We start from the raw sequence: 26,728 nt of genomic DNA on the forward strand, positions 1-26,728 counted from the left end.
ATGTGTTTGATGAGGTGGAAGCAGACAAGCTGCCCCATCATACCAAGCATGATCTCCACCTTGAGTTGATAGAAGGAGGTAAGCCACCTCAAGGGCCCCTATACCTTAAGGGACCCAAGGAGATGTCCGAGTTGAGGAGATACTTGGATGAGAACCTCGAGAAGGGGTTCATAAGACCATCGAAGAGCCCGGCATGATCACCAGTGCTCTTTGTACCAAAGAAGGATGGAGGTCTCAGACTCTGTGTGGACTACAGAGGTCTCAACAAGATCACTGTCAAGAACAGGGCACCATTGCCCCTCATCGAGGAGCAGCTGTTCTTACTCAGGAAGGCAAGGATCTATACCAAGCTAGACCTTAGAGCAGCATACAACCTCATCCGGATTGCTAAAGGAGATGAATGGAAGACAGCTTTTGGCACTCAGTTGGGACTCTATGAGTACCTAGTGATGCCCTTTGGCCTAGCCAATGCTCCGGCTCACTTCCAGTCATTCATCAATGACATCTTCCAAGACATCATTGGGATATATGTGGTAGTATACCTAGATGACTTCCTGATCTTCAGTGACACTGAAGAAGCACATGTGAAGCATGTCACTGAGGTCCTCACTCGCTTAAGGAGCAACAGGCTCTTTGCTAAGCTGTCGAAGTGTGAGTTCCACACCAAGACAGTCAAGTTCCTGGGGTACATCATCAAGCCAATGGGCATAGAGATGGACCCAGAAAAGGTGTGCACTGTCAAGGAGTGGCCAATGCCGGAGTCAATCCATGACATCCAGAGGTTCCTGGGTTTTGCCAACTTCTATCGAAGGTTCATAGCCCACTTTGCTTGCATAGCCAAGCCCTTGACAGCACTGGTAAAGCCTATAGAATGGTTCAAGAAGTTCAAGCTACCAGAGGAGGCCCAACAGGCCTTCCACAAGCTCGTCCAGGCCTTCACATCAGCAGGAGTGCTTCAGCACTTCGACTACCACCTTCCAACAAGGTTGGAGACTGATGCAAGTGACTTTGCTATAGCAGGAGTACTCAAGCAGGAGCATGAAGGATGATGGCATCCAGTGGCTTTCTACTCTAGGAAGATGTCTTCTGCCGAGAAGAACTATGAAATCCATGACAAGGAGCTCCTAGCTGTGGTCGCCTGCCTTACTCAGTGGCGACACATGCTAGCTGGACTACTGAGCCAACTGGTCATCCTTACTGACCATGAAGCCCTCAAGTACTTCAAGTCACAGAGACACATCACAGGTCAACAGGCTCGATGGGCCATACTACTAGCAGACTTCGACTTCACATTGCAGTATCGACCAGGAGACAAAGGTGGTGAACCCGATGCTCTCACCAGAAGGACTGACATGCAACCAGCTGGTGAAGAGCAGGATCACAATGTGAGGCAACTACTGCCTCCTCGAGTGTTCAAGGAGACAGCAGACCATGACTCAACCCTAGTGGCCCCTATGCTCTCGATGGAGTCCATAGCATCAAAAGGTCTCAAAGACCTGGTCAAGATCTTCCAGCCCTTAGACCAAGAGCTACAGGAGATACATAGGAAGAAGCCCTTCAAACTCAAGGACGACCTATGGTACAGTGGAGGAAGGTTGGTTATCCCCAAAGTAACCATGCCAGGGAGGACCAACAACCGACACTCAAGGAGTGCCAAAGAGGTAGATGGACAGTCTCTCTCTGTAGAGCATCTGCGATTCATGGTGATGACCCAATGCCATGATGGTATTACTGCTGGACACGTAGGAAGAGATGCTACCATCAAGGCAGCTCAACGACATTACTGGTGGCCAAACATGACAGCTTGGATTGCAGACTATGTAGCAAGTTGTCCTGTATGTGCTAGGTACAAAGCTCCTCGCCACCATCCATATGGTTTGCTACAGCCACTAGCAACACCAGACAGGCCCTGGGGCTCCATATCCCTCGACTTCATTGAAGGACTACCACCATCGAAGAAGTATGACTCCAAGACCTATGACTCTATCTTAGTCATTGTTGACCGGTTAACCAAGTTTGCCATACTAGCTCCAACCCATAAGACGGTCATGGCCAAACAGACTGCAGTGTTGCTATATGGACACATGGTTAGACTCTTCGGATATCCAGATCACATGGTCTCGGACCGAGGCAGGCAGTTCATATCAGGAGCATGGAAGGCATTTGCAGAGCAAATGGGTGTGAAGCACTCACTTAGTATGGCTTACCATCCTCAAACTGATGGTCAGACAGAGAGAGTCAATCAGGTCATAGAGCAATACCTCAGGATGTACTGCAACTATGAACAGGATGACTGGGCCAACCTGCTGGACACTGCAGCCTTTGTATACAACAACACGGTCCACAACAGCATTGGTGTCTCACCATTCTTTGCATGCTATGGATGGAACCCCAAAGCTCATCCTGACATCCCTCAACGACTAGGAGTCAATGATCCAGGTCGCTTCAAGTACCTCATGGATGGAAAGGAGCATTGCAAGTACCTCCAGGAGCAGATCAGAGAGGCACAACGGAGATCAGTAGACCAGTATAACAGGAAGCACAAGGACATTGAGTTTAAGGTGGGTGATATGGTCTATATCAACTGTCGAAACTGGAAGACATGGAGACCCACACCCAAGTTAGATACCCGGTTTGCAGGACCCTACCCAGTTCAGGAACGGGTAGGACGCTGAGCTTATCGAATCACATTGCCAGCAAACCTTAGGGTGCATGATGTGTTCCATGTCTCCATGCTCAAGCCAGCAAGAACAAGTTCTCTTCCTCAACGTGCTGAACAGCCCACCATACCATCACTTCCAGATGAGGACCTCGACTTCGAAGTCGAAGCACTCATCGACAAGCGTTCACACAATGGGACTACAGAGTACAAGGTGTTGTGGAGAGGGTACTCAGAGGAAGCTGCTTCATGGGAACCAGTAGAGAACCTCAACTGTCCCGACCTCATCCAGGAGTATGAGGTGTCGGAGGGGGGACGAGTGAGTAGACAAAGTAGAGAAAGGAGGAGAGAACAGGAGGAGTAGAGAGAGGAAGAGGAAGGAGGATGACGTTGAGAGAAGGAGGAAGGATGATGTTGGTGATGTTGTCGAGGAGGAGGAGGAGTCAGCATGGACCAGACCAGAGCATGCCTCGACGGAGCTCGGCTCTTAAGAGGGGGGTAGTGTCATGGGCCTGGATGCTCAAGAAGCAGGAGGGTCACGGGTTCATATGGAAGGAGCACAGGTATCGAAGATCTAGTCGAGATCAGTAGAGAGCATGGTCGTAGTGCAGTCTCCATGGAGACCATGGACTCCTATGGACTCACATGCAAAGGAGGGCCAAGCACAGCCATGAGGAGGACCAAGCTCAAGGAGCAGGCACAGCCACGAAGAGGACCAAGCTCAAGGAGCGTGCAGATGGTTACCACTCAGGGGCTCGAGAGACAAGAGCCAAAGGAACTGTCACTGATCAAAGGAGAAGGAGCAGTGTCAAAGGAGTTGACACCAGGTCATGAGGAGGAGGAGCAGTGTCGAAGGAGTCGACACAGCTCAAGAGGCACAGGGGTGCCAAGCAGGAGAGGCCCCTGAGCAGTACTCGATGAAGAAGGTACTCTCTGGAGAGAGAGCAGGAGCAGCATCGCTGGCAATGCTGAGAAGAGGTATATAACCATGCTTTCTCATCATCATAGGTCGAGTGGATCCTCATCCACTCTACTCACCATAACTAGTTATCACTTCAGCATAAGTATATATTAGTTTTGGTCAGCATAGCAGCAATCCATCAAAGGTTGCTCCTCATCATAGTGTGTGTGTTGTATTACCACTACCTGACGTCCGAAGGCGCCCATAGCAGGTTAGCGGTCCGGATCAAGATAGAACCGAAGGCAGTAGTCCACTGCAGTCCGGGGATCACTTCAAGCATCAAGTCAACACACTGGACACTCGTGTTGACACCACCAACCTTATCACCAACACCATCAACCTCATTATCATCGACATCAGCAATCTCATCACCAACACCATCAACCTCATCATCATCAACACTCACACCAGACCTTGGTGTCATCATAACATTGATATTGATCGTGCCGAGCTACCAATGAACGGAGTGTCCACAGAGGTCAGCCGAAACCTATGATAGTATATACAATGAATGCCACCTGCTGTCACTGCACAACTTGATAGTCACCGATACCGAGACAATAGCTGTCACACAGTTTGATAGTCACTGAGTATCTCGACAGACCGACCTGGGTTTCAGGCGCGAGACCCCTGACATATGCTTCAACGAGTTGGCCGATCCGAACAAGTACTTGGAGCTATGCCGACGACGGAGGCAGCCGGATCAGCATGCCTCAACTAATTGGCTGATCCGAACAGGTATTTGGAGCTGTGCCGATGTTGGAATCAGTCGGATCAGCACACTTCAACTAGTTGGCCGATCCGAGCAAGTATTCGGAGCTGTGCCGACGACAGAGTCAGTCAAATCAGCACGCTTCAACTAGTCGGCTGATCTGAACAAGTCGAGATGGAACTGAGCCGATGTGACCACATGACCAGGGGGTATGGTCACAAGGTTCAAAAGAGGATTCACAAGATTAAGACGAAAGGGGGCCGTACTGTAGGGGAGGGTGTATCACACACTCACCAACAAACAACATCCATGCCGCGCAACCTCTGAACGGAGTGTTCAAGGCAGTCAGTCGAGACTTACTAGGCGACGATGCTTGGTTACGTTTAGGCAAATCAAATCGAGTAGTCCTTACTCAATCAACCTCAGCTAAGTCTCTGGCACGCGACTGCTTACATTAGAGTGGATCATTCAAGTTGTGCCCCATGACAACATGACAGAGCCTGACACCAAGGATAGGTTCGAGGAGCTGCAGAGGTTAATGGAAAGGTCTGAGGAAAGAATGGAGAAGCTCCTATCAATGAATCGGACAGTTACCAATTGTTTCATGCAAAGGCTGGAGTCATTGGAAGCCCTCGTCGGGAGCAACAGTCAGTCTGAGGAGACTACCAACGAGGGGTCATTCGAACCCGACCCAGCACCCAGACCACACAGGACAGGGTCTTTCCTAGGTCAAAATATGCAATCATATTCAAACTATGAGAAGTATGCGACCCCTACCAGGCTGAGGTACAGTCAGCCCTATGAAGGAATACCTAGGGACACCAAATATGACGTCAAGAACATGGGGGAGCCTTCCCCTGGTCAGTCTAAACCACTTTCCACCCCTTTCCCAAAGTTCAATCCGAGGGATGTGGAGATCTTCCTGATTGAAGCTGAAACATGGTTCGCATTCAATCGAGTCTATGACCACAAGAGCATGATCCATCACACAGGGTCCCAGTTGGAAGGGAATGCTCACGAATGGTGGACATCCAAGATACGAATTGATCGCAACCAACAAGGGAGATTGTTCCATGACTGGCATTATTTCAGACAACGCTTGACTGAACAATACAACCCCCGCAATTCAAGAATCGAAGCTTATGTCAGGGGTCTCGCGCCTGAAACCCAGGTTGGTCTGTCGAGATACTCGGTGACTATCAAACTGTGTGACAGCTATTGTCTCAGTATCGGTGACTATCAAGTTGTGCAGTGACAGCAGGTGGTGTTCGTTGTATATACTATCATAGGTTTCGGCTGACCTCTGTGGACACTCTGTTCAGGGGTAGCTTGGCACGATCAATATCAATGTTATGATGACACCAAGGGCTGGTGTGAGTGTTGATGATGATGAGGTTGATGGTGTTGGTGATGAGATTGGTGATGTCGATGATAATGAGGTTGATGGTGTTGGTGATAAGGTTGGTGGCGTCAACACGAGTGTCCAGTGTGTTGACTTGATGCTTGAAGTGATCCCTGGACTGCAGTGGACTACTGCCTTTGGTTCTATCTTGATCCAGACTGCTAACCTGCTATGGGTGCCTTCGGACGTCAGGTAGTGGTGATACAACACACACACTACGATGAGGAGCAACCTTTGATGGATTGCTGCTATGCTGACTGAAACTAATATATACTTATGCTGAAGTGATAACTAGTTATGGTGAGTAGAGTGGATGAGGATCCACTCGACCTATGATGATGAGAAAGCATGGTTATATACCTCTTCACAGCATCACCAGCGATGCTGCTCCTGCTCTCTCTCCAGAGAGTACCCTCTTCATCGAGTGCTGCTCAGGGGCCTCTCCTGCTTGGCACCCCTGTGCCTCTTGAGCTGTGTCGACTCCTTCGACACTGCTCCTCCTCCTCATGACCTGGTGTCAACTCCTTTGACACTGCTCCTTCTCCTTTGATCAGTGACAGTTCCTTTGGCTCTTGTCTCTCGAGCCCCTGAGTGGTAACCATCTGCATGCTCCTTGAGCTTGGTCCTCTTCGTGGCTGTGCCTGCTCCTTGAGCTTGGTCCTCCTCTGCATGTGAGTCCATAGGAGTCCATGGTCTCCATGGAGACTGCACTACGACCATGCTCTCTACTGATCTCGACTAGATCTTCGATACCTGTGCTCCTTCCATATGAACCCGTGACCCTCCTGCTTCTTGAGCATCCAGGCCCATGACAGCTTACAACAAGCTACTCAACATGCGACTCACAACTGACACACCTGGTGCAGCTACTCGACATGTTGAATGGTTCAGAGACCTTGAAGGGCAAGTCAATATGGAGGACAGGGACTTGGTTATTGACTTATTCTGAAGTACCCTCACCTGCAGTCTTCAGGAGAAGTTCAAGTGAAACCCACCTACAAGTATTTGGGAATGGTATCGAGAGGTAGAGGACATTGATTGTCAACAAATGGTGATGCAACATTCTGCCTCAAGACATCCCAGCATACTTACATCTCGCACGAACCCAGTTGCACAAGCAACAACATCAGCGATTCCACAGGCCTGACAACCTGGACCTGTAACTGCAGGTACTTCATACCGATTTGGTAATCGTCCCCTGCCTCCTCACCTGTTACAAGCCCAGAAGCCAAGGGAGGCTAACCCTCAGGACAGCAACACTTGTCACATGTGCAGAGGCACAGGACATTGGGCAAGGGATTGTCCTACTAGAAAACCTCCCATACCAATGACAACCAGACCTAATGGTCCAAAAGTCATGGTGACCTTAGAAGATGCCCCCGAGGGAGAATCAACTCCTGAGGAGGAAAGCATGACTGAAGAAGAACTGCAAGATGCATATTCAGTCAAGCAAGCCAGCCTCGAGCTTGCTCAGTTATCTCTCACCAACGAGGCAGAGAGCAATTATGAGGAGGACGAGGAGGGAAATGTCAGTGGGACAATGCCCTGATGGTGTGCATCGCCCTACAACCTTGGTCGCCATCCATTTGTACATATCAAGATTGTTCTGTTTGTTTCTCCACTAATGCAAGCAAGGTGGTGCTCGAGTTAATGGGTATGATCCAAGATCACCCGGCCCGAATACTCGCCGACACAGGCACAGGCTTATCCATAGTTTCAGAATCTTTTGTCAGCAAGTACCACTTAAACACAAAACCAACAAAAACACGAACTGTACATGGTGTCACCGGACACAAACTCGCCATTAACAGCTCTGCTACGGTGCAGGTAGTTATTGGAAAACATGTACTAGGGGCAGTGGAGGCATCAGTAGCCAACACTGCTGAGTATGACCTCATTCTGGGTTTCTCGGAATTGAAAAGGTTGAGACCAATGATCCAGTGGGATACTGGCCAACTCGAATTCAAGACCCAAGCTCAGAAGGACCAACCAGAAGAGTCGGGAGCCCCATGACAGGTGCCCCCAAAGAAAAACAAAAAAGATCCCCCTGATAAGCACTATAAGTCTATAAAACTTCATGGACACGAGTTCATATCAGCAGAAAGATTGATCCAAGCAGCTCTGGAGGATGGCCCTATTGGGTTCATGCTGCTAGACACTCTGCCCTCATCCCTTCCAGCATTTGGATTTGTGCCTACTGGAGCCAATCAAGGGGTAGAAATGGAGGTAGAAGCAGATAAACTGGTTACGATCAAGGACATACCAGAACCGTACCGACATCTATGAGAGGTGTTCGACAAGGTGGAAGCAGACAAGCTACCACCACACATGGAGAACGACCTACAGCTTGAGCTGGCTGAAAATAGTAAGCCCCCTCAAGGACCATTATATCTCAAGGGACCAAAGGAAATGGCCGAACTCCACAAGTACCTTGACGAAAACCTAGCCAAAGGTTTCATATGGCCATCGAAGAGCCCTGCAAGATCACCAGTACTCTTTGTACTTAAAAAAGATGGAGGATTGCGACTCTGCGTCGATTACAGGGGCTTGAATGAAATCACAGTCAAGAATCGAGCACCATTACCACTCATCGATGAACAGTTGTTCCTCCTATGCAAGGCAAGGATATATTCGAAACTGGATCTCAGAGCCGCATATAACCTTATCCGTATTGTGGATGGAGATGAGTGGAAGACAGCATTTGGAACCCAGCTGGGTCTTTATGAGTATTTGGTAATGCCTTTTGGCCTAGCTAATGCTCCTGCCCATTTCCAGTCATTTATCAACCACATCTTCCGTGATATCATCGGAATATTCGTGGTGGTGTACCTGGATGACTTCCTAATCTTTAGTGACATGGAAGAGGAACATATCACACATGTCATCGAGATCCTGTCACGCTTGAAGAAGCATTGACTATTCGCCAAGCTGTTGAAATGTGAGTTTCACATGGACACCATCGAATTCTTGGGGTATATCATAAAACCCATGGGGATAGAAATGGATCCGAAGAAGGTGCAAATGGTTACAGAATGGCCAATGCCGGAGTCGATCCATGACATCCAGCATTTCCTAGGCTTCGCAAACTTCTATCAGAGATTCATAGCTCATTTTGCACACATCGCAAAACTGCTTACATCATTAGTAAAGCCCACAGAATGATTCAAGAAGTTTGAGTTACTGGAAGATGCCAAGCAGGCTTTTCACAAGCTCATCCAAGCATTCACAACAGCTGGGGTGTTGAAACACTTCAACTATCACTTGCCGACACGGCTAGAAATGGATGCAAGTGACTTCACCATTGCTGGGGTATTAAAGCAAGAACATGAAGGTCATTGGCACCCAGTAGCTTACTATTCTTGCAAGATGGCGTCAGCCAAAAAGAACTACGAGATACATGATAAAGAGCTCCTTGCAGTGGTAGCCTGCCTCACCCAGTGGCGCCATATGTTAGCCGGACTACCCAATCAGCTTGTCATTCTGACAGATCACGAAGCCCTCAAGTATTTTAAGTCTCAACGACATATTACTGGAAGGCAAGCTAGATGGGCAGTATTGTTGGCCGATTTTGATTTCATGCTGCAATATCGTCCAGGCGACAAGGCTGGAGAACCAGATGCATTAACTCGGAGGAGAGACATGCAACCCATTGGGGAGGAACAGGAACACAATGTGCAACAGTTACTACCATCCAGGGTGTTCGAGAAAGTTCAAGATGTGAATGAACCACAGGACATCCCCAAAACAGCAGGGGTTGCTTCAGTACTGATAGCAGCCATGCCAACAATGGAGGCTATCACTTCACAAGGATTACTAGGCCTAGTCCGAACGTTCCAGCCCCTAGATCAGGAACTTCAAGAGATGCAAGCCCAGACACCTTTTGAAACCAGGAACGGGCTCTGGCACAAAGACAGATGCCTGGTCATTCCAAAGGTAACCATGCCGGGAAGAACCAACGAATGTAGGACATGAGGTGCACAAGAAGTAGATGACCAATCCCTCTCAGTGGAACATCTATGATTCATGGTGATGTCTCAGTGCCACGATGGTGTAGCCACTGGACATGTCGGATGGGACGCCACTATCTGGTCTGCCCAAAGACACTACTGGTGGCCTATGTCATGGGCCTGGATGCTCAAGAAGCAGGAGGGTCACAGGTTCAACAGGTATTGAAGATCTAGTCGAGATCAGTAGAGAGCATGGTTGTAGTGCAGTCTCCATGGAGACCATGGACTCCTACGGACTCACATGCAAAGGAGGGCCAAGCACAGCCATGAGGAGGACCAAGCTCAAGGAGCAGGCACAGCCACGAAGAGGACCAAGCTCAAGGAGCATGCAGATGGTTACCACTCAGGGGCTCGAGAGACAAGAGCCAAAGGAACTGTCACTGATCAAAGGAGAAGGAGCAGTGTCAAAGGAGTCGACACCAGGTCATGAGGAGGAGGAGCAGTGTCAAAGGAGTCGACACCACTCAAGAGGCACAGGGGTGCCAAGCAGGAGAGGCCCCTGAGCAGCACTCGATGAAGAAGGTACTCTCTGGAGAGAGAGCAGGAGCAGCATCGCTGGCGATGCTGAGAAGAGGTATATAACCATGCTTTCTCATCATCATAGGTCGAGTGGATCCTCATCCACTCTACTCACCATAACTAGTTATCACTTCAGCATAAGTATATATTAGTTTCAGTCAGCATAGCAGCAATCCATCAAAGGTTGCTCCTCATCGTAGTGTGTGTGTTGTATCACCACTACCTGACATCCGAAGGCGCCCATAGCAGGTTAGCAGTCCGGATCAAGATAGAACCGAAGGCAGTAGTCCACTGCGGTCCAGGGATCACTTCAAGCATCAAGTCAACACACTGGACACTTGTGTTGATGCCACCAACCTTATCACCAACACCATCAACCTCATTATCATCGACATCACCAATCTCATCACCAACACCATCAACCTCATCATCATCAACACTCACACCAGCCCTTGGTGTCATCATAACATTGATATTGATCGTGCCAAGCTACCCCTGAACAGAGTGTCCACAGAGGTCAGCCGAAACCTACGATAGTATATACAACGAATGCCACCTGCTGTCACTGCACAACTTGATAGTCACCGATACCGAGACAATAGCTGTCGCACAGTTTGATAGTCACCGAGTATCTCGACAGACCGATCTGGGTTTCAGGCGCGAGACCCCTGACAGCCTAATATGACAGCCTGGATCGCAGACTATGTGGCGAGTTGTCCTGTATGCACATGATACAAGACACCTCGACACCGACCCTATGGTCTCCTCCAACCGTTGTCAACACCAGAAAGGCCATGGGGATCCATATCATTGGACTTCATTGAAGGACTGCCGATGTCAGGAGACTATGACTCCATCTTAGTCATAGTAGACCGACTGACCAAGTATACAATCATGGTCCTGACAACAAAGACCATAACAGCGGAACAGACAGCTGTACTTCTCAAAACGAACCTCTTTCCACTATTTGGCACCCCAGACCACATCATCTCAGATCGTGGATGACAATTCATATCCAAGTCTTGGTCCACGTTCGTAGACAGCCTAGGTGCAAAACACTCACCCAGTATGTCCTATCACCCCCAAACCAATGGGCAGACAGAACAAGTAAATCAAGTTGTAGAGCAGTACCTCTGGATGTACTGCAACTATGAGCAGGATGATTGGTCTAGCTTAATTCATATGGCGGCATTTGTGTACAACAACACTGTGCATGCTAGTATTGGCATATCCCCATTTTTTGCTTGCTATGGTTGGAATCCCAAGTTGCATCCAGAGATACCTGGAAAACTTGGGGTAAATGACCCAAAGCTTGCCGAATACTTCATGGACAATACTGAACAAATTAAGTATCTTCAAGATCATATCAGACAAGCTCAGAGTCGGGCAGTCAACCAATACAACTGCAAATGGAAAGATATTGAATTCAAAGTGGGCGACCTAGTGTACATCAATCGAAGAAACTGGAAGACGAGATGACCAACCCCAAAGTTGGACATGAAATTCGCAGGCCCATACCCAATCAGAGAAAGGGTTGGTAGAAGGGCATATCGAATCAGTCTACCAGTAAACCTCCAAGTCCACGACATTTTTCACATATCAATGTTGGAGCTGGCCAGGACAAGCACACTTCCACACCATGTGCAGATTCCAGTAGAGCCACCGTTACCAGAGGAGGACCTCATATTCGAGGTCAAGGCCTTACTGGACAAATGAGTTTGTAATCACAAGATCGAATACAGGGTACTCTGGCGAGGGTACCCAGAAGAAGCAGCATCATGGGAGTCGATCGACCTTCTTGATTGCCCAACCCTCATCCAGGAGTATGAGGAATCGGCGGGGGGACGACGACTATAAGTTTCAACAAAAAAAAAAAGCAACACAAAAACTTCAACAAAAAAGTGACACAAAAAACTTCCACAAAAGCGACACAAAACGGAGAAGAGCAAAACATATTGATGGAAGGCAAAACTCTGTTCAATTTCGTAGCATCTCACGCAAGTCGACAAAAAAGAGACACAGGCTTTAGAGAAAAAAGGAGCAAAAGAAAATTGAATTGGGGGCAGATACAAACATGTTGTTACATGTTGCATTCACAAGTAGGAATGAGAGGAGGACGAACCCAGCATCCTCAGAAGAGGAAATCAGCATTCTCGCCAGGTACCATGACAGACTCATGAGGTCAACGCTCCAAGTGCAACTTATCATGACAATCAAGGTACAAGAAGAGAATCCAAATGATTGGGAACGCCATCGCTTGGTTAGGCGAGCACCAGAGAACACCGATGGCAAATATCCATTCGTCGGAGGTGTCAGGGTCAGTCACTCGATCATCGGCACGAACAAATCCTGGACCATAACCATTGGTCACAGTCAGATGCACATGCTCCACCAGGTGAGTGCCCTGAGGCTGCCTGTTGGGGGGACTGTCACCAAGGTACTCCATGTCTGGAGAAACGGGAATTGTCCGTTTGCAATGCAACAAGTTGCCAAGGTGGCAATGAGTGCAGGTGCAAGGAACATGACCATAAGGGATGAAGGGGTTGACAAATGCAGAAGGAAAACAACTAAAAAAAGGGGGGTTAGCATCAGCAGTAAGAAAGAGAATGGTGTACAAAAGATTACTTACAGGAGACTAAGACTAGCACACTGGGCGCATTGCCAGCTAGGCCAGGGCATACAACCCTCAGTCATTTGAAGCATGGCCAGATGGTGCAGTTGCCATTTGGTTGAAGAACCTCTACTTACCTCCCACTCTGGAGGATAGTCCCCAGTAGCGATTTTTACCACCAGCCTAGACACCACCAATCCTTCAGACCAACCAGCTATCTCACTGTTGGTAGGCACATGATGATCAAGGGAAGGAGGGGCTGGAGTACATGCCAAGTCTACTTCCACAGCATCACGATGGTCAGAGGAAGAAGTCGTAGGACGTTCCAGGTCAAGGAACAAAGGTTCGGGTCCATACACATGCCCAAGGGAGGAGCAGAGGGAAAGCATGGAAGCAGTTGGGCTCAGGAAGGCCGAGTTGTCAGGAAGGGAAGATGTAGGCAACAGGGGAGTCTGGATAGAAGAAGTCAGACTAGGCAATGGGGGAGTCTGGATAGAAGAAGTCAGACTCTGAGGGGTGGGGTCATCATTAGAAACCTCGACCATTGTAGTAGGAGGTGAAGGGGAAGTCCCCGAAGGACAAGAATGACGAAGACGGGGCATACCGAGTAGAGAGATATCGGTTGCATGATAATGGTAAGAGGAGAAGAAAGAGGGGACAAAAAGAAAGATGAAGGAGGGCTTATATAACCTCGATGGAGCTTGGCTCTGGAAGGGGGGGTAATGTCACAGGGATGGCTGGCCTGTGCAAGAGAGTGCACCAAATGATCAGTGGCAGTTATGATAATGTCGCGTAATGGAGCAGTATATGAAGGGTGCACAGAAGATCAACATATGAAGGGTGCACCAGATTGATCAGAGTCGACAACCATCGGGGATCAATGAGATTAATCGGGTTGGCAGTGCACATGATTTACAAGATCGATTGAACCCCGGGAATCCAGATCGATCTCATGGGATCGGTCGGAGTCAGCCAGACCAGTACGCTTCAATGAGTCAGCCGATCCGAACAAGTACTTGGAGCTATGCCGACAACGGAGGCAGCCGGATCAGCACGCCTCAACTAATTGGCTGAACCAAACAGGTATTGGAGCTGTGCTGATGTTGGAATCAGTCGGATCAGCACACTTCAACTAGTTGGCCGATCCGAGCAAGTATTCGGAGCTGTGCCGACGATGGAGTCAGTCAAATCAGCACGCTTCAACTAGTCGGCCGATCTGAACAAGTCGAGACGGAACTGAGCCGATGTGACCACATGACCAGGGGGTATGGTCACAAGGTTCAAAAGAGGATTCACAAGATTAAGACGAAAGGGGGCTGTACTGTAGGGGAGGGTGTATCACGCACTCACCAACAAACAACGTCCATGCCATGCAACCTCTGAACGGAGTGTTCAAGGTGGTCAGTCAAGACTTACTAGGCGACGACGCTTGGTTACGTTTAGGCGAATCAATTCGAGTAGTCCTTACTCAATCAACCTCAGCTAAGTCTCTGGCGCGCGACCGCTTACACACTGCTCTTCCTCCTCATGACCTATATGCTGGTGTCCTCGACACAGCTCTCCTTCCTCCTAACCAGTGACTGTTTTCCTGACTCTTGTCTTGTGAACCCTTGAGTGGTAACCAGCTGCATGCTTCTGAGCTTGGTCCCCGTCTTGGCAGAGCTTGGTCCTCCTTGCATGTGAGTTCATTGTATGATCATCCTTGCCACTGATCTCTGTGGAATCTGCTATACAATCTCTTCTACTACTGATCTCAGTGGGGTTTGTGGTACCATCCTTGCTCATGCCAATCTTGGTGAGATCTGTCATAGAGCCATTTCTACTACAGATCTCAATGAACTCTGCTGCAAATCCGACGATCTGCCTGATTCCTTGATTCCTGCACTCCCTTCATATGAGCTGATGGATCTTCCTACTTCTTGCACATCCAGGCCCATGACAATTTTGTGCGCACAACGTGCCCCATGTTTATCCAGGGTCTTCTGCGCAGACCCTGTGACAGACCTCTGGATACGTCTTCACTATTGAGGGACTGGTATGTAGTTGGTCTCTGTGACTCCAGCCAACAGTGGCAAACAGCTCTGTAGAGGCAGAATACATAGCACTAGCAGCAGCCAGTAGGGAACTGCTGTGGGCTTCAATGTTACTGCACAAGCTGGAATAGCCTATGCCAAAGACAGTTGGAATTCATGTAAGCACTGGGACCTTGACCCTTCACTCTTGTGATGGCAAGCTCAGGTGTGAGACACTGCCTACAATAACTGACTGGACCACAGGTGTTGAGCAACACCACCTACAGTTGACACCTAATGGTGATACAACACACATGTTTGAGGGTTGTTGCAAAGCACTGCTATTGCAATGATATGTAGCTAAGAGTCAAGTAAAGAGTAAAGTATATAGTAAGTAGAGTGGATGAGGATCCACTCATATGCTATGGTAGAATGAGAGTATTTATGTGTTCAATTGGTGTCACCTGTGACACCTATCCTGCTCCTCCTGAGAGGCCTTCATCCCCTTTCAACACTGTCTTGCCTGCTGGCATCAACCCCATTGATGCTGTGCCTCTACTCTTTGCACAGCATAATGGTTGTGCAACACTGCCCCTTCACCTTCATGCTCTCTCTCTGCCTGATGATGTGTGATGACCCCTTCAACACAGCTCCTCCTCTTCATTTAACCAATCTCCATCCTTCTTGACACAGCTCCTTCTCTCTTCACCAGCAACCACCTTCTTGACCTTATCTTGTGAATCCCTTTAGCCACTTGTTGGACCTTGTGACCAAACTCCTTGGTCATGTGGTTGCCCCTGTGCTTGGTCCTGTGTGGCTATATGCATGTACCCCTTGAGTGGTAACCATCCACATGATGCTGAGCTCAGTCCCCCACTCCTACATGTGGTTATCTCTGTATGCTTCTCCTTCTAATGCCAGTATCCTCCTTCCTAAATCTCCTGATGCTTGCTCATGTCGGCTGACTTGCTGAGACATGCTGATCAGGCTGATCCTGATCAATCCTTGTGAAATTAACCTGGACCCAAGAGTTTGGTTGGTCTTGTAAATCATATGTGCTACCAACCCAATTAGCTTCATCAATTCCTGATGATTTGCTGCCAATCAATTTGGCGCACCCTTCATACGCTGACCCACTGACCCTGTGACACTTGTGCCATTGCAAGCGACCCTCAGCACTTCAAAAAGACAAAGCACATTGATATCATCCACTTCTTCCTGCACAACAAAATTGCAAGCCAATGGCTTACAATCACCCCAGTCCAGAGCAGCAAAAACCTGGCTGATATCCTGACCAAACCATTCATAGCACCAACACTCCTACACCTTTGATAACTGTTTGGTTTGAGGGTATCAAAAGAGCATACTGGATCGAGAGGGGGTGCTGAAGATCATGACCCAGCATGATGATAAAGTATGACATGGGCCGATATGTTAGAAAATCAGGCAGGGCAGACATAGTGAGAGATCGGGCATTGCCCGATCTCATTTGAGGCCACACTTAATCTTGTCAGAAGTACACAACCTCTCGAGTCATGGGAGGTTGATACTCCCACATTGACTGTCACTTCTCCCCTATATATATATATATATATATATATCTGGTAAATAGGCAGAACCTGCTGCACAGCTTCACTTAGTCAATCGAGTATAGTGTTTCTGCCCCAATAGCAGCAGTACTGTGCTTTGACTGATATCGACCACTGAGTGTCGAAAACTGTCCTCCTTTTATTAGTTAAGTAAAGATGTTTGGGTCCCGATAACTGGCAATTGGGTAGAGTCTGAGTACAATGTCACTGCTAGTTATAGACAGAAACAAATATACTTAATTGACTGAAAGAACGTGGTGAGAGCCTAGTGCTCTCAGCTTGATATATATACATTGTGGTGGCAAATGCCAAGTGTGGGAGCATCCTACTTCATGACCTAGCTTGACAACGAGCGGGACTGTGTTGTACCTGATCTCTGGTGAGATCGGTCATCTAACCAGATCGGCTCTGCGTCATCCTTTAGCGTCGCACTGGATCGTAATCTTCAGCAAGAATATGATCATCATTAACCAATTACCCTTCAACTTTATTACCTTTCTCAGTAATTTGTGCAAAGTTGGCGCGTTTGGTCTTGTGCGACTCGCGCAATTAGTTGAAGTAGATAAAGCTACACAAAGCGTAGAGACAGTGAAGGTAGTGCTTACGGCCGAGTAAAAAGGCCTGAGCATCTTAGCACAGACCACATGTGTCACAACCTACTCAAGACAAATGCTTTGTTATGTTCCACAGTCAATGCGGCTCTCTGCCGCTCTTCTTTTGTATATATATAGACTCCTCGCTCTCTCGCTCTCTCTCTCTTACCATCATCAACAAAAACTCTTCAACCACCTTCAACTGATTAAGAGTCTGAAGCTCGGTGCAATGCCACCATTGACAAGAGCTGGACAGGTGGGAAGAGATGATGATCAAGCGACTGCAGGAAATGGACGAGAGGAAGGATGGCTCATGCAGGTAGTCAGAATCCTCCAGTTAGCAAACCCAGCACTAACGGCAGAGGAAGCAATAGTACAGGCCATGGGTCTGGTCAACATTAGCAACCAAGCTCCACGCGGGGAGACCGAGAAGATCCCCAAGGACATATCAAGCTCCATTGCTCACATCAAGAAGCTCAGCGATAGCAATTGGCACACCTGGGAACCCACCTTTATCGACTGCCTCCAGAGAGTGCACAACGCGAAGGAAATCCTGTACAGTACTGTTGTACCCAGGAGCGAGGAATATGATGAAGACCTAGACAAGGCACTCGTGGGCCTCATCCATGCCTGCTGCGATAACAGCCCGGATAGCCGCATCGACACCTACACCATCAGAGGGGCGGATGAAGAAATTCAACTTGGCAGCACACTCTATGCCAAACTCAAGAAGGCACTAACACTAAACGACGCTGTAAAGCAAGCAGGACTGCAGGATCATATCCACACAGTGCGCTTGCACAATCGAGACGTTGTCAGGCTAGGCAAGGAACTCGATTCGATCTGGAACGATGCGGCACGCCTCAGAAAGCGTTTCGATGAGGACCTCAAGAAATCAACTCTCTATCGCTGCACGGCTCAAGATTGGTTCTATGCCAACACCATTGATGCACTGAAGACGGCCAGACCAGACTGTAAGTATGACGAAGCCTACCACGCACTTGCCAAGAAACAGCAGGATGGTGAGATCACTGGCCGTATTAGAGGAGCAGCAAGGGTCGCCACAAGCGCGGAACAGGGGAGTGCCAACCAGGCGGAGCAAGGACCCAGGGGCAGGCGTGATCCTCGCAATCCCTTGGCCCCTCCAAAGTGCTACGCTTGTGGAGGACCAAATCACATTGCTCGAAATTGCACAAACGCACCAGGCACAAGCGAACCTGTTGCCCATACGACACAAGAGGTGAACCACTAGGAACTCGGGTGCACCTTCCTAGCAGTCGACAGGGGCGAGCGATCAGCATGCGACACCTGGATCATCGATTCAGGTGCAACCCATCATATGGTAAATGATGAGAGAATGCTGCTCACCTCGACGAACAAGGTCGGCCAAATCAGTACAGCAGGGGACGAAAAGCTTCAGGTGAAGGCTATAGGAGATGCCTCCCTTCGGGTCAGTGAGGCCACCATCCAACTATTGGATGTGCTTTATGTACCGAAACTGAATGCTAATTTATTGTCCGTACAAGGCTTGATCGAGAATGGTGCATGAGTAATCTTTGACGAATTTGGAACTACCATAAAGCAGAATGATGGTACCCAAGTACAATTCAAAAGGGACAGAAGACAGGGTCACTTCAAAGTGCGAGGACAAGCACTGGCTTTGGAACTGGAGGAAACACAAGATGATGTCCCAGCGGACAACCAGAACACAGGAAAACTAGATAATGCCCCGGAGGGCAATAAGGACACGAAGCATCGAGACAGCTACCTATGGCATGAGAGGTTCAGACACCCAGGACGAGACAAAACGAGACAAATCCGGGCTCATTACCTAGGTACTGACGAGGAAATGGAACATGAGTCGAAGTGCTGTAACGCATGCAGCCAAGGAAAACAGACTTGAGCATGGATGGGCCAATCAGAGTCGGCAAGAATGGGAGCACCATTAGAGCTGGTACACGTAGACCTGATGACAGATTTCAAAGGACACGCCAACTACCACTATGCACTAGTTGCTGTGGATGACTTCTCCTCTCTAATCTATGTGGAACCACTCTGCACCAAGAGCGCTGCACTCACAGCACTGAGGAGGTGGATAGCCAGGATGGAACGGGCAACGGACAGGAAACTCAAAACACTCTGCAGCGACAATGGAGGAGAATGGTGCAGCATAGCAGCCGAAGACTGGCAAACTCAAGAGGGTTTCAAGTGGCAAAAGAGCATCCCGGGGATCAGTGTCCAAAATGGATGGGCGGAGAGAGCAATCAGGTCGGTCCAAGAAAAGATGCACTCGATGCTGATTGGTCGAGCTTGCCCCAGAGAGTTGTGGCCATATGCAATCACAGCAGCAGCACACGTGATGAACCTTACCCCATCAGCCACCAAAACCATCCCCCACGAGGCCTTTTATGGAACCACCACGCACAAGCTGGCCCAGCAGCTGCGAGTCTTCGGATGCTTGGCATGGGTTCATGTTCAACAGAAGGACCAGCAAGGCAAGTACGGGGCTAGAGCAAAGCCAGCCATCATGATTGGGTATGACGACGAACACAAAGCATGGAAGTTTTGCAACCCGGACCAGCCTGCGTCAATTCAATGGAGCAACTCAGCAACGTTCCATGAGGACAAAGGATGGAGTGATCGCCAACAAGAGGCAGTCAGGCCCGTGGTGACCGCGGAGGTCGAGGAGGAGGGTGTCACGCCAGCCATAGTGGAGGAGGAGACCAAATCAGAGGCCGCAGTGGAGGATCTCCTACCAGCCATAGACAGCACAGTAGGCGCCGCCAACACAGCAATACTGAACCTGGACCCAACGCTTGGGGAAGCAATGAATGGTGAGGACACCCAGCTCTGGAAGGAGGCAATACGAAAGGAGCTAGAAGGACTCGAGGCAATGGGGACTTGGGAGGTGGTGCACCAACCGCCAGGAGTACCACTTGTGGACTCTAAGGTTGTGCTTCGGCTGAAGCTTGACGCTGATGGTGTACCTGTTAAGCACAAGGTGCGACTGGTTGCAAGGGGCTTCACACAGAGAGAGGGGATCGACTACCAAGAAACCTTCTCTCCAGTAGCACCCCTCGGGGCAATCAGAGCCATCTTAGCACTAGCGGTGCAGAACAACTGGGAGGTACATGCTCTGGACATCACTATGGCTTACTTGAACTCCACGTTAAAGGAAGCAATCTACATGAAGCCGCCAGAAGGATCAGGAGTAGCACCCAGCAAGGTGTACAAGGTAGTCAAGGGTCTATATGGCCTAAAGCAGTCTGGTCAAGAATGGAATCAGGAGTTCGACAGGTCTTTGCGATGCATGGGATTCTTCCAGGTAGAGTGCGCTCCCTGCATCTACACCAAGGGACAGGGTGAAGATATGGCCATTGTGGTCATCTACGTCGATGATACATTAGTCATAGCACCACAGCTGGAAACGGTCCTAAAGGTTAAGAAGCAGATTGGTCAGAGATGGAAGATGGAAGATAGTGGTGAGGTCTCTCACTTCCTGGGCATCAAAATCAGTCGAGACCATGCGATGCGCACCATGACGATTGGTCAGTCAGGGTACATTGACCAAGTGCTGGCAAAGCACCTGGACAAACGTATGAAGCTGACCATGGTTCCAATGCAGAGCATACCAGAGGGAACCCTTGTTGCAAGTGCAGCACAACAGAAGGAGTATCCGGTGATTGTTGGAAAGCTGCTCTGGGTTGCCAACAGCACCCGGCCCGACCTTAGCCTTACTGTGGGTGTTCTCGCTAGGCACATGCATGAACCATCACAGGAGCATTATCAGGCAGCACAACAGGTCTTATGCTACCTCAAAAGCACAAGGCAGGTTGGATTGGTTTATAGGGCAAGTGAGTCGCAAGAGCCACTGGTCGCACACAGTGATGCAAACTGGGCGAGCGATGCCACCATACAGAGAAGGAGTACATCGGGGTCAGTGGCATTAGTGTATGGGAATCCAGTAGCCTGGAAGTCAGCGACACAAAAATGCGTGTCATTGTCTGCTGTCGAGGCAGAGTTCATTGCAGCCACGGAAGCAACATGTGAGGTGCTCTTCCTCAAGCAGCTGCTACGCTCAATTGGCATTGCCACAGGCACACCGATGGTCTACTCGGACAACACTGGTTGCATACAGGTTAGTAAGGACCCAGCACAGCACTGGAAGCTTAAGCACATCGACACCAAGTATCACTTCGTCCATAACAACATCCAAGAGGGAAGGGTGCAGATCAAGTATGTAGACACCACAAGAAACTTGGCAGACATACTCACAAAGCCCATTGGGAGACAGGCAATGCAGCAAGCAAGATCTGGGCTACACCTGCAAATACCGGCAGCAGTGTACGAAATGGGGTCCCCGAGCTATGTGACAGTGTTGAAGAACGGAGGTCACACCTTGAAACAACAGCATAATGAACAGGGTACATATACTGTTGAGGGGGGGAGTTGAAGTAGATAAAGCTACACAAAGCGTAGAGACAGTGAAGGTAGTGCTTACGGCCAAGTAAAAAGGCCTGAGCATCTTAGCATGGACCACATGTGTCACAACCTACTCAAGACAAATGCTTTGTTATGTTCCACAGTCAATGCGGCTCTCTGCCGCTCTTCTTTTGTATATATATAGACTCCTCGCTCTCTCGCTCTCTCTCTCTTACCATCATCAACAAAAACTCTTCAACCACCTTCAACTCAATTTAGCACAGGGTCCGATCTTCAGAAGCGCACCTGCGGAAATTTCTTTTGTCTGGAGGTTATCCTACTAATGTGTGGGGATTAAAGATCTAACAAATCTTCAGAAGCGCACGGGCAGCGCACGAACCGCGCACGGGCCATTGTGCAGATGCTCATGCCTCCACACTTGGCATGCGTGAGACAGTTGTCACCACGGCGGCGATCGAAGTGAGACCTTGCCTTCGCACATCATCCACCGAACGAGGCACATCGACACTTAGTCTCCGTAGGGTAACGGCAGCAACACCGCTGGAACTTCCGCCAGCGTTAACGCAGAAGAGCAAGCCAGCATGGTTGCCTCTACCGCCAAGGTGCGTCCACGGGGACGCTGCCACATGAAGGGCAACTGCGGTAAGAAGAGCGTCTTCAGTCCAGAGCTACCATGCTCAGCCGATGAGAAGGCTTCCATGCCAGAGAGAGATGCCTTTCGAGAGATGCTAGTGGCTACTTGTGGTCCTGACTTTGCCGAAGGATCCGTTTGCTGTACGCAAGCTCAGGTGGAGAGCCTATCTGCCAACCTTCAGCAAGCCGAGCCGCTCATCTCGTCCTGCCCCGCTTGTCGTAACAACTTTCGATCTCTGTTCTGCTCTTTCACCTGTTCGCCCAACCAGTCGCAGTTCGTTGACGTCGCCGAAACGCAGGAGGTGACAGGAAGTGACGGCAAACTTTCAGAGGCAGTCAAGACGGTGGAGTATTACATCGACGCAGATTGGAAGCAGAAGTTCTTTGACAGCTGCAAGGACGTAAAATTTGGCGCCAGCAATGGCTTTGCGATGGATCTGATCGGTGGTGGTGCTCGCAACCCCAACGCCTTCCTCAAGTTCCTTGGCGACGAAAAACCGCTGTTGGGATCCCCTTTCCAGATCAACTTCCCCGACTGGCGTCCGGATGCGCACCTCGACTGGGCGCCCTCAGCAACGCCGCAATCCTGGAATGATTCGCAGCTACCACCAGTACCCTTCGACAGAAACCCTAGGCAATGCAGTGATCCTGGCTTGCTGTCGCGCTGCGCTTGCGTTGATTGTCCAGACACCTGCACAGCCTTACCAGAGCTGCCAGCAAGCAATCCACCCGGCTCGTCCTCTTCTATCGGCGCAATGTCGGGCTTCACTTTTTCCCTCATCATCCTCTATGCGCTCCTTGTCTGCATCCTATGGTTCTGGAAGCCTGTACAGAAGCTTGTTCGAGGCCGTCGCGGTGCAATTGCGCTGCCTCATCGCACTAGCGGTCTGAGCCTGTTCAGCAACCAGTCCAGCGGCTTCGAACGTGTGCGAATGGACTCTGAAGACTCGCTCGATGGCGTCGAAAGCAGGCAGCAGCCCCAGTCAGCCGCTTCTGGTGGCCTCGTTGGTGCACGTGGTTTGGGACACTTTGGCGAAGAGAGCTCGGCGAGCTCCGCTCCTGATGGCACCTATCGAGGCATTGGACTGGAACGCAATGACAACCTCTCGGCGCTTGGAGCGCTTCAACCTCGCAAATATGCGCTCAATCAGCTTCTCACCCGATCCTTCTACAGGCTGGGACTCTTTTGTGCCCGCCGACCCTGGCTGACTTTCATGATAGCAGCTGTCTTTGTCGGCCTTGCCAACATCGGTTGGAAGAGCTTTGAGGTCGAGGTGGATCCTGTACATCTGTGGGTGGCACCGGGCTCGACAGCCAAGCTGCAGAAAGAAATCTTTGATCATGAGTTCGGACCTTTCTATCGACCCCAGCAGATCTTCCTCATGGACAGTCACTCGTACCAGCATCTCACCTCCTTGCGGCACAACTCGTCTTCAGAAAGCTTGAAAGCACTGCCGCCCGCTTTGTCTTGGGATCGACTGTTGTGGCTCGCAGATCTCGAGCAAGAAGTGCGAGATCTCAAAACCCCTTCTGGTGTCACGTTGCAAGACGTCTGTCTGGCTCCTGCAGGTCCTGGCACTCCATGTGTGGTACAAAGCATCCTCGGCTACTTCCAAGACGACCCTGAAGGCTATGGATTGGACGCCACCAACTGGGACCAAGGCTTAAATCAGTGTGCTAGCAACCCTGCCGAATGTCTGCCTTTGTTTGGTCAACCACTCAAGCCCAACATCGTACTTGGGGGATTGCCCGACAACTCTCAGCCCAGCAATGCTCGATCTGCTGTGATCACGTACGTGCTCAACAACAGCTTGAACAAGACGCTCCTCTATGCCGCCGAAGAGTGGGAGCAAATGCTTCTTGACCTTCTGCAAAGTGTGGCTGCTGAACCTGCCAGACGCTCGCAGGCGAAAGAGTCTGGTCTCGATCCGCATCCGCTGTCCGTGCGAAGAAAGGAGCTCGGCGTCCAGATTGCTTTCAGCACCGGCGTCAGCCTCGAAACAGAGATTGCAAGCAGCAGCAACACGGACGTTGGCATCGTCGTCCTCTCATACTTGACCATGTTCGTCTACGTAGCACTTAGCCTCGGCGGGCGAACGACTCATGGGTCAGAGCTTGACGAGGATCTCGAATCCGACTCGCCTATCGCGGAGCCGGGCTCTTATCCTCAAATGAGTGCAGCGTCGCCGCACGCTGCATCTGGTGGCTTCGTCCGACTCTTGCAGATGGCTCGTCGACCATCTCGAAGTTTCGTCAACACCTATTGCGTTTCTTCCAAGTTCACGCTGGGCCTTTTCGGTATCATAATCGTCCTCTGCTCTGTCTCGTGCGCCGTCGGTATCTTCAGTGCGATGGGCGTCAAAGTGACGCTGATCATCGCAGAAGTCATTCCATTCATGCTGCTGGCTGTCGGCGTGGACAACATCTTCCTACTCTGCAACGAGATGGACCGCCAAACGCTCCAACAGCAATCGGCTCGCCTGGGATCTGCCCAGTCGGATCCACTGACAGCTGGACCATCTGCTCCAACCATGGGAGCATCTGCACACCCGGAACAGTCTCCAACAGAAGAGATCGAAGCTCACGGCGACCTCTTCATAGATCCTCGAGTTTCAGCGAGCCAGCCAGTATGCATGTCAGTCGAAGAACGAGCGGCGCGCTGCTTGGCCCGAGTCGGTCCATCCATCTTGCTGAGCGCCACAAGCCAGATCGTAGCATTCCTACTCGGTGCCGTGGTGCCAATGCCTGCCGTGAGAAACTTCGCTCTCTACGCTGCTGGCAGCATGCTGATCGTTGCAACATTGCATTGCACCCTCTTCATTGCAGCAATGACGCTGGACGCACGTCGAGTGGAAAGTGGACGCATGGACTGCCTTCCGTGCATCAAAGCGCCTCGTCGCCCGGCAATCCAGCTGCCCGGCAATCCAGTCGCTGGGGACAAGGATGGATCTCTGGACTCCTTCATCCGATACCGTTTTGCGCCGACGCTGCTGCGGCCTGGTGTCAAGAAGCTGGTCGTCGCGGCGTTCGGCGCTGTCGCTGTCATCAGCTCCATCGGCGTTGGAAGGATCGAGATGGGCTTAGACCAGCGGCTGGCGCTTCCATCAAAGTCGTACCTGAGACCGTACTTTGACGCCATCGACGTTTTCCTAGATGTTGGCCCGCCCGTGTACTTTGTTGCTGCGGGCAAAGAGGTCTCCGAGCGTCAATGGCAGAGAGGGCTTTGCGGACGATTCACGACTTGTGATCCTTTATCGCTTGCGAACACCTTAGAGGGCGAGCGAAAAAGGCCTCAAGTCTCTTGGATTGCTGAGCCCGCCAGCAGCTGGATCGATGACTTCCTGCAATGGCTCAATCCGATCCTCGATGGCTGCTGTCGCGTCAAGACCTCGGATCCCTCTGTCTTTTGCGGTCCGCGCGATAGTCCTTTCGCTTGCCAGCCATGCTTTGAGGGTCGAGACCCGCCCTGGAACATCACGATGGACGGCTTGCCTGATGGCGAAGAGTTCTATCCTTACCTCAGGAAATGGCTCGAAAGTCCAACGGACCAGGAGTGCCCCTTGGGAGGTCAAGCAGCCTACTCTTCCGCGCTAAGCATCGCAACGGACGGCAAGACAGGAAAGGAGTACGTGCGCACTTCGCACTTCCGCACCTATTTCTCTCCTTTGAGGTCACAGTCGGACTTTATCAGTGCATTGGAGCAATCGCAGCGGATCTCGAACGACATCTCGGATCGAGTTGGCTATCGAGTCTTCCCATACAGTCTGTTCTTCATCTTCTTCGAACAGTACACCTACCTGCTGTCGATGGCGGTACAGGTACTTGGATCCGCTGCAATCGCCATCTTTGCCATCAACACCGTGCTGCTCGGTAGCTGGAGAACAGGTGCTGTCGTTACACTCAGCGTCGCCAGTGCTGTGTTCTTGGTGGCCGGAGCGATGGGCTTCTGGGGTATCCAATTCAATGCGCTGACATTGGTGAACCTCAGTGTCTGCGCTGCAATCGGTGTCGAGTTTTGCGCTCATATTGCTCGTGCCTTTATGCGTGCACCTGGAGCTCTACCACGATCGCATCCCATGTCGCAAAAGGAGCGAGACGAACGCGCATGGCTCGCTCTCACCGACGTCGGAGGCGCCGTTGTCAACGGCATCTTTTCCACCAAGCTCATCGGTGTGGGCGTGCTTATCTTGACAAAGTCGGATCTGCTCAAGCTGTACTACGCCAAGACGTGGCTCTGCTTGATCCTTGGCGGTTTGCTACACGGCCTCATCTTACTTCCAGTGCTGCTCAGCTGGCTCGGAGGTCGAGGCTGGTCAGGAGGCGAGGACGAGGCGGATGTCAAGCGTCGCCTGGCTCGTTCCGGCTCCGAATATCGGCCCATGATGGCCTCAGAGCCTCAAGGTAGCGATGAGGAGGAGCATCTGTGAAGGCAGCACAACTTGATTCGTTGAAATCTCGCTTTTGCGTGTCACATGCTATGAATGCATCTACAAGGTTCACAGTCCGATAATTGCAACATGACCCGAGCAAAGCTTGAGCAGTTGGTCCAGGCGGTGGTGGGAATGGCAGATCGATGCGAGTCAAGTT

The 26,728-nt window shown here is 50.3% G+C and overlaps 2 protein-coding genes across 2 annotated transcripts; both read left to right on the top strand.

Moving 5' to 3' along the window:
* Window positions 1-1,079: 1,079 nt before the first annotated feature.
* On the top strand, window positions 1,080-3,023 carry UHO2_02855 (uncharacterized protein; the record flags this gene model as incomplete). The annotated part of the gene is made up of 2 exons (XM_041555643.1): window positions 1,080-2,663; window positions 2,742-3,023. The coding sequence occupies 2 exons, from the start codon at window positions 1,080-1,082 to the stop codon at window positions 3,021-3,023; spliced, it is 1,866 nt and encodes a 621-aa protein (XP_041411577.1).
* A 19,066-nt stretch (window positions 3,024-22,089) lies between these two features.
* Window positions 22,090-26,568, top strand: UHO2_02856 (uncharacterized protein; the record flags this gene model as incomplete). The annotated part of the gene is made up of 1 exon (XM_041555644.1): window positions 22,090-26,568. One exon carries the CDS (start codon window positions 22,090-22,092, stop codon window positions 26,566-26,568), a length of 4,479 nt encoding a protein of 1,492 aa, XP_041411578.1.
* Window positions 26,569-26,728: the final 160 nt, after the last annotated feature.

This window comes from Ustilago hordei, assembly GCF_900519145.1.
Source record: "Ustilago hordei strain Uho2 genome assembly, contig: UHO2_contig_04, whole genome shotgun sequence".
Taxonomy (NCBI): domain Eukaryota; kingdom Fungi; phylum Basidiomycota; class Ustilaginomycetes; order Ustilaginales; family Ustilaginaceae; genus Ustilago; species Ustilago hordei.